This window comes from Penaeus japonicus, unplaced genomic scaffold (assembly GCF_977035675.1).
Source record: "Penaeus japonicus unplaced genomic scaffold, GWHDUDI00000001_assembly GWHDUDI00000015, whole genome shotgun sequence".
In the NCBI taxonomy this organism is placed as follows: domain Eukaryota; kingdom Metazoa; phylum Arthropoda; class Malacostraca; order Decapoda; family Penaeidae; genus Penaeus; species Penaeus japonicus.
The window spans coordinates 36,949,229-36,956,728 of record NW_028234417.1 but is presented as its reverse complement, the minus strand read 5'-3'; the positions used below and the strand labels follow the sequence as shown (position 1 = coordinate 36,956,728).

General features: G+C 53.7%; 1 protein-coding gene across 17 annotated transcripts in view; it reads left to right on the top strand.

Annotated features, from left to right (window-relative positions):
- Nucleotides 1-7,500, top strand: part of LOC122258782 (ubiquitin specific protease 47) — a 48,723-nt gene that overhangs the window by 10,015 nt on the left and 31,208 nt on the right. For 10 of the 17 annotated variants that reach the window (XM_086544913.1, XM_043024967.2, XM_086544912.1 and 7 more), the window contains exon 2: nucleotides 211-247. In XM_086544913.1, the coding sequence (XP_086401039.1) occupies nucleotides 230-247 (18 nt within the window). In that variant the 5' untranslated portion in view covers nucleotides 211-229. Of the gene's footprint in view, nucleotides 1-210; nucleotides 248-4,641; nucleotides 5,218-5,955; nucleotides 5,989-7,500 lie in introns of those variants that run through there. The other 7 variants (XM_086544904.1, XM_043024958.2, XM_043024959.2 and 4 more) reach the window with 4 other exon arrangements.

Genomic DNA, 7,500 nt, shown 5'->3' with positions numbered 1-7,500 from the left:
TCGGGGGTTGATAGGGTGAGAGATGGATGGGTTGATAAGCAAGAGGCTCGTAAGATCAATAGCAAGATTTGGTAAGAGCGGTAGACTTGAGTGCTGCAAAATAACATGCAGGATATCAAGAAGACATTAAGGAAAATATGCAATAAGATCACTAATAACTTACTTTACTCTAGTGTACTTATAACTAACAGCAGTGTTCTTCTTCCGCAGACCAACAGACACATTGCTGATGCCATCGCAGACCGAAGTGAGTACGACCTGTTTGTGAATTTGACCTTTTTTTTAAGGAGTTAGTAAGAGGTGGACGGTGCATGACTGTTTCCCGTGCGCATGGCAAAAGACACAAGGGGGGAAATGAGGTGTGAGGAAGAGGAATGAGGAGGAATGTGATGAGGGTGAAGCTGGCAGGATGCAGATTTGGGTTTGGAAGTGATCGAAAGAAACAGTTGAGGATGGAGGGAGAGAGGAGAGAAGGAGATGGAAGGGGAGGGAAGAGGAAAAGTGATAAACTTTGAGAGAGCGAGAGAGAGAGAGCGGAGAGAGAGAGAGCGGAGAGAGAGAGAGAGAGAGAGAGAGAGAGAGAGAGAGAGAGAGAGAGAGAAAGAATGAAAGAGAGAGAGCGGAGAGACGAGACGAGACGAGGAGTGAGGTATTTTAAATGATCTACGGTCAGAGCGAGAAAGTGTGGGCGAGGTTGAGATTGAAATTGAGATTGGAGTCGTGTTTGGGTTGAGATAAGTGGACAAGGCTGGTCGTAGTTAGCATCAAGTAGCGGCAGACTCACGGCGTCGCCCCTAGACTGACGCCGCGAATATATCGGGCCGTAGCTGCTATTCTGGGGCGGGAATGTTGCTATTTCCGGGTGGATGTGAACACATTGCGTTTTTTCCTTTTTTTTTTTTTTTTTTTTTTCTTTTTTTTCTCTTCTCTTTTCTTTTTTTTTCTCGTTGTTGATGAGTGTCATGTTAAGAATTGCCTGCCCCTACTCTTTCTCCCCCCCCCCTCTTTCTCTCTTTCTTTCTTTCCCTCTCTTTCCCTCTTTCCCTCTTTCCCTCTCTCTCCCTCCCCCCTTTCTCTCTTTCTTTCTTTCCTTCTCTTTCCCTCTTTCTCCCTACCCATCTCTCTCTCTCTATCTATCTCTCTCTCCTCTCCCTCTCCCCCCTCTCCCTCTCCTAGTTTTGTTCTTCCTCCCTCTTTCGTTTCTTCTCTCACACAATCTCTCTCTCTCTCTCTCTCTCTCTCTCTCTTCCCCCTCCGTCTCTCGTCTCATCTCCATTCTTGTCATGCCCTCTCTTCCTCTCCACCTCCATTCTTTCTCTCACTATATCTGATTGTCTATTTTCCTCTTTTTCCCCCTCTCGCACCCTCTCTCGGCTCACTCTTTCTCTCTTTTGTCTCCATGTAGTTATTTTTATTTTCTTCTTTTTTTTCCTCTCTTGTTTTCTTCTCTCCGTTGTCCCTCCCATGCGTTGCTTTGGTGGCAGTACGGCGGAACACTAATAATACACTAGTAGCCTACGCCCCGACCCTTCCTCCCCACACGTGTTGTAGTGTGTGCCTTCTCCTCACCTTCTTCCTCCCCCTCCCCCTACTCCCCCTCCCCACCTCTTCCTCCTCTTCCCTCCCCACCTCTTCCTCCTCTCCCCCTGCCTACCTCTTCCTCCTCTCCCCCTGCCCACCTCCTCCTCCTCTCCCCCTGCCTACCTCTTTCTCCCCACCTCTCCCCCCTCCCCTCCCCCCTCTCCCCCTGCCTACCCTCTCCTCCTCTCCCCTGAATACCTCTTAACCTATCTCCTCACCTCCCCACCTCTCCATCTCCCCATCTCCATATCTCCCTCTCCAATTCCCTGCCTTCCTGCCTCCCCATCTCCCTCTCCCTATCCCCCTTCGCCTCCATTCTTTGCTCTGCCTCCTCCTTATTCCTCCTCTCCCTCTTTTGTATCTCTTTTGGTCCTTGTCCCTTCTTATTTTTCCTCCCTGTCTCCTCTCCTCGCTCTTCTCCTCTTCCTTTTCCTGTTTTCCTCCCCCTTCTTCTTCTCCGTCTTCGTCTTCCTCCTCCTCCTCCTCCTCCTCCTCCTCCTCCTCCTCTCCTTTGGCGTCGTCGTCTTTTATTTCTTCCCCCTCCTCTTCCTCCTCCTCCTGCCGTACTTCCTACCCCTTCACCCCCCCCCTCCCCCGTACCCTGTGGTCATTCATAGAGACTTTCTGCGCAGGTCTTACGAGTACACCTTCGTTGGGTTAGTTGTGTGTGTGTGTGTGTGTGTGTGTGTGTGTGTGTGTGTGTGTGTGTGTGTGTGTGTTTCGCTGTGTGTGAGTGTGTGTGTGTGTTTGTGTGTGTGTGTGTTTCGGTAGTAGATTTGGTTTTGTGTTTCCCCGTGCGTGCTTTTTTTTTTCCTTTGTTTCTTTCTTTTCTTTTTTGTTTTCTTTCTTTGTTTTTGTGTGTGTGTGTGTGTGAGAGAGTGCGATGCTCGTCCCGCTGCATCATGTACCCGCCTGGTCCTTCGGTCGTCCTAATAAGTTGGTCCTCGTCCTGCCCAAGCGGTGCCACGGACGGGGTGTGTCAGTGGGGCGGCGGGGTCTGTTCACACTCGCACTCTGTGCTTGTGTTATAGGGGCGAGCGTGGGCGGGGAGGGGGAGGATGGGGGTGTGGGTGGGGGTGGGGGTGCTCACTTGCCCACGCCTGTGCCCGGTGTTTAGACATGTTTGCGGCGAAACGGGAGCACCTGGTGACCATCTCTGCCCTTCGTCTATTGTTTGGTTCTCTCTCTCTCTCTTTCTCTTTTCCTGATTTTCTTCCCCCTTTTTTGTCTTCTTCGTCTCCGTCTTCCTCCTCCTTCTTCTTCTTTTTTTTTTCTTCTTCTTCTTCTTCTTCGTCTTCTTCTTCTTCTTTTCCTTCCCTCTCCCCTCCACTCTTTCCTATCCTATCCATATTCTCTCTTATCTCTCTAGTTTCTCACATTTTCTCTCTCATCTCCCTTTTCTGCTCCCCCCCCACTTCTCACTTTTTCCCTCTCCTCTCCCTTTTATTCTCCCCTTTCTTCTCACTTTTTCCCTTTTTCCTCTGTTTCCTCTTTCGTCTGTCCTCGCGCACTTTTTGTCTCTTCGGTCTCCTGTCCCTTCTCACCCTCCCCTCCCCCCCTACTCCCTTTCCCCTTTCCCCTGTGCCCCATTGCTATTCTTATTCTCTCTAAAGTTTCCTCTCTGTCTCCTTCCTCTTACTGGTATCCGTCCCCCCCCCTTCCCCCCTCCCTCCCTCCTTCAGTTCTGATCTTCTGACGTCTGTGACCACCTTTCCCCTTACGTCACAGCACGCCCACACATATGCCCTTCTCCTCTTGTCTTTCCCTCCCCTCTCTCCCCCCTCTTTCCTCTCTCCTCCCCCTTTCCCCCTCTTCCCCCTCTTTTCCTCTCTCCTCCCCCTTTCCCCCTCTCCCCCTCTCCCCCCTCTTTTACCTTCCCCTCTCTTCTCCTTTCCCTCACCTTTAATCTCCTCTTTCCTCCTGTTCTTTCCTATCTTCTCTCCATCTTTCCCCTCCTCTCATATCCCCTCCCCTCATTTCCCCTCCCCTCCCCTCCCTTCTCACCTCCCTTCACCTCCGCCCAGGCGCCCACCCGCCCACCTTCGTCCCACGTCCGAGCGCTCTTGCGGCCGCAGTCGTCGCCACCGCCGCCGCCGGCCGCCCAGTAACCCGCCTCGTCGCGCCCGCACACATACCCAACCGGAAAATGGAGCTGTTGGAAAAGGTAGAGGGAGACGCACGGAGGGAGAGGGAGAGGGAGAGGGAAAGGATAAGATTCAGGAAGAGAGAGGTAGGAGGGGAAACGAGGACGAGAGGGTAGGAGGAAGAGCGAGAGAGAGAGTCAGGATGGGAAAGGAGAGAGATAGAAAGGGGGGTGGGAAAGGAAGGAAAGAGAGAGAGAGAGAGAGAGAGAGAGAGAGAGAGAGAGAGAGAGAGAGAGAGAGAGAGAGAGAGAGAGAGAGAGAAGGGGGGGGGGAGGTGAATGAGTGAAGGGAAGAAAGTAAGAAAGTATTATAGGAAAGAAAGGATGGGAGGGAGGAAGAGAATGTATGGAGGGTTTAAGGTGGAGGAGGAAACAGAGATAATAAAGGAGGAAGAAACCGAAGAGAGGGAGAGAGAAAGAGGGAAAGAGGAGTGAAGGAAGGAAAGAATAAATAAAGAAAGAGAGAGGGGGGTAAGTGGTAGAGCGAGAGAGATAGAGGGAGAAGAGAGAAAGATTAAATGAAAGAGAGAGAGAGAGAGAGAGAGAGAGAGAGAGAGAGAGAGAGAGAGAGAGAAAAGAATGCATGTTTTGTGAGTGTGGAAAGTCTCGTGGAATGGAGCGGAGGGAGGACTCCGTGTTCGCTGCACCAGCTATTTCTGATCGCGGTGGTGTGATGGCAGGGGGCCAGCATGGAGGTGCCGGCCGGGTCGGGGGTCGGGGGCGGCGGAGGGGGAGGGGGAGGGGGAGGGGGAAGGGGAAGGGGAAGGGGAAGGGGAAGGGGAGGGGGGCGGGGACACGCTTCGCCCCGATACCGACACAGGCCGAGGGGGGAAGGGCGCGGGGGCGCGGGGCGCGGGGGCACGGGGGGGCGTGAAGAGGGAGGGGTCACCATAGTGGGCATCAGCACGTGGTGGGACAGTGTTGGTGGCGGCAGCAGAGGCTCAGCTTGTGTGTGCGTGAGGGAGTGAGAGGTGCGAAGCGAAGGCTGTGTCTGTTACTCTCGGGGCTCTTGCTGGGGCTGACAATCAAGGAGGACCTCACGTCGAGGGCGAGAGTGAGTGACGAGGACTAGAGAACGAGTGAGCGAGCGAGGACGGGTTTTCGAGTTGCGAAGGAAAGGAGATTTCCAGCAGAAGAAGGAGCAGGAGGAGGGGAGCAGTAGACGACGACCGGAGCCCGAAAGTGAGTGGCGAGGGCGTGGGATTTCCCCCAAGTGAAGCGCGCCCGACTTCGGAGGCATCCATCCAGGAGAGCGAGGCGCCGTCCCGCTCCGGCAGCCCCCTCCCTACAGAGGCCCCGGCCGCAGCATGTGCATGAACGATGATGGCCTCCCTGCAGACCAGCGCCGCCGCCCCGAGTCCGGCCAGCAGCAGCAATGTCCTCCTGAGGAGCAGGAGCAGGAGCACGGCGCCCACCAGCCGCAGCACCGACAGACCCAACGCAAGAGTGAGGAGCAGAAGCACTCAAGGAAGACCAGCGCAGTCTCAATTAAGGTGAGTGCGTGAGCGGCCCTCGAGGCCAGGGCGCGCTCTGCTTGCTCTCACGCACTCGCTCCGAAGCAGAGGCATTGGCGGTGGGAACGGCGGGTCCCTCGCGACGCCCTTGCGGCAGCGTGGCTCGCCGTCGCTCGCGTCGCCGGCGTGTCCTGTGCCGCCGCTCGCGGGCGCCCTCAGGCTGCGGGCGTCGCGGGAGCCACTGCGGCGCGCGGCTTACGAAAACACCCTTGCTCTCCATGATATAACCACCTTTCTGGATCTACCTGCCTTTGTCAGATACATACATACATACATACATACATACATACATATGCAGATACACATCCATACCCATTCTCCTCACTAAACTGACGCTCCTTAGGGTACTAAGCAACACGAAAGTAACAATTGCATTTAAACGTAAAGTACCATCGCTACATCGCACAACTTCACTTGCTCTGATATGGTCTACACTAACCAATGGTTCTATATATAGTGTTCTTTATTTAACCGGTTCATATATTGTAAGTGTGCTAACGTAATACGAGTTCTTAGTGCACTTTATGCATTACGAAAAAATCTGGAAAAGTAAGATTTGACGAAGGTGACGACGACGCTGGAGTGACACTCGATAGTGATAGTGAAAGTGACAGCGTTGTTGCCAGTGACGGTGAATATTGTCGGCGCTGAAGCTGATAGTGATTTCGAAAGTGGGATTCGCAGCGGAATTCGATTCTAGTGATTTCACAGTGACCGTGACAGTGAGATGTGATGCCGGATGTTTGCGTGGTAAGTAAGGTGTCGATGGTGATGTATAGTGACGCTGAAGACTAAGTAAGCCTCCCGAATGACAGAACTGAAGTCTGACGAAGGCATTGCAGGGGAGTGACGCAGCGGTTTGCGAACACGTGGGAGATTGAAACAAGTTGAGGACGAGTTGAGTCGAGCGAGACAAAGGGACGGCCAAGAGGGGGAAGACATGCACCTTGATATTTGTGATGAAGGAGAAGAGCGAAGGTAAAAGATGGCGGTGTGATTGGTGAATTCGGTGGCATGGCTGATGGGGAGGGGGGGGGGATAACTATATGGTGGAGAACGGTCGTCATGGCGACGGCGGCGGCGGCGGCGGTGGCGGCGACGTAGGGGTGTGTGTATTTGTGTGTGTATGTGTGTGTGTGTATGTGCAGAGCGTCGGGCTGAGTCGTGAGGGCCACGGGTTATTCTAGTCTGTTGCCCTCCCTGCCCCTTGCTTCGTGCCCGGCCTCTCCCCATGCCCGCCGCTGCGTGTGCCTATGCCCCTCGTGCCCACGGTGTTCCCACGCCTACCTGCCTACCTGCCTGCCTGCCCTCCCTCCTCCTCCATGCCTGTTGCTCTGATTGCAAGTGCCCGCCCGGCCCACTGAACCTCATGCCCCTCCCTTGCTGGCTTCCATTTCCTGGCATCCCGTTCATGAGTGCTCTCCCTTCCTTCCGTCCTTCCTTCTTTCCTCTCCCCCACCTCTCTCTCTCTCATTCTCTCTCCTCTGCTCTCCTCTCCTCTCTCCCTCCTCTCCTCTCTCTCTCTCTCTCTCTCTCTCTCTCTCTCTCTCTCTCTCTCTCTCTCTCTCTCTCTCTCTCTCCTCTCTCTCTCTCTCTCTCTCTCTCTCTCTCTCTCTCTCTCTCCTCTCTCTCTCTCTCTCTCTCTCTCTCTCTCTCTCTCTCTCTCTCTCTCTCTCTCCTCTCTCTCTCTCTCCTCTCTCTCCTCTCTCTCTCTCTCCTCTCTCTCTCTCTCTCTTCTCTTCTTCTCTCCTCTCTCTCCCCTCTCTCTCACCTCTCTTCCTTCCCTTTCCTCTCCTCTCTCTCTCTTCTTTTCTCCTCTTCTCTCCTCTCCTTTCCTCTCCTCTCTCTCTCTCTCTCTCTCTCTCTCTCCTCTCTCTCTCTCTCTCTCTCTCTCTCTCTCTCTCTCTCTCTCTCTCTCTCCTTCTCTCCCTCTCTCCTTATTTCTCCTTCTCTTCTCTCTCTCTCTCCTCTCTCTTCTCTCTCTCTCCTTCTTCTTCTTCTCTCCTCTCCCCCTCCCCTCCCCTCCCCTCCCCTCCCCTTTCCTCTCTCTCTCACCTTCTTTTTCTTCTTCTCTCCTCTCCCTCCCTCCCTCCCTCCCTTCCCCCTTCTTTCTCCTTCTTTCTCCTTCTCTTCTCTTCCGTCTCTCTTCTTCTTCTTCTTCTCTTTCTCTCCTCTCCCCCCTCTCTCTTCTTCTTCTTCTTCTTCTTCTTCTTCTTCTTCTTCTTCTCTCCTCTCTTCTCCTCTCTTTTCTCTCTCTCTCTC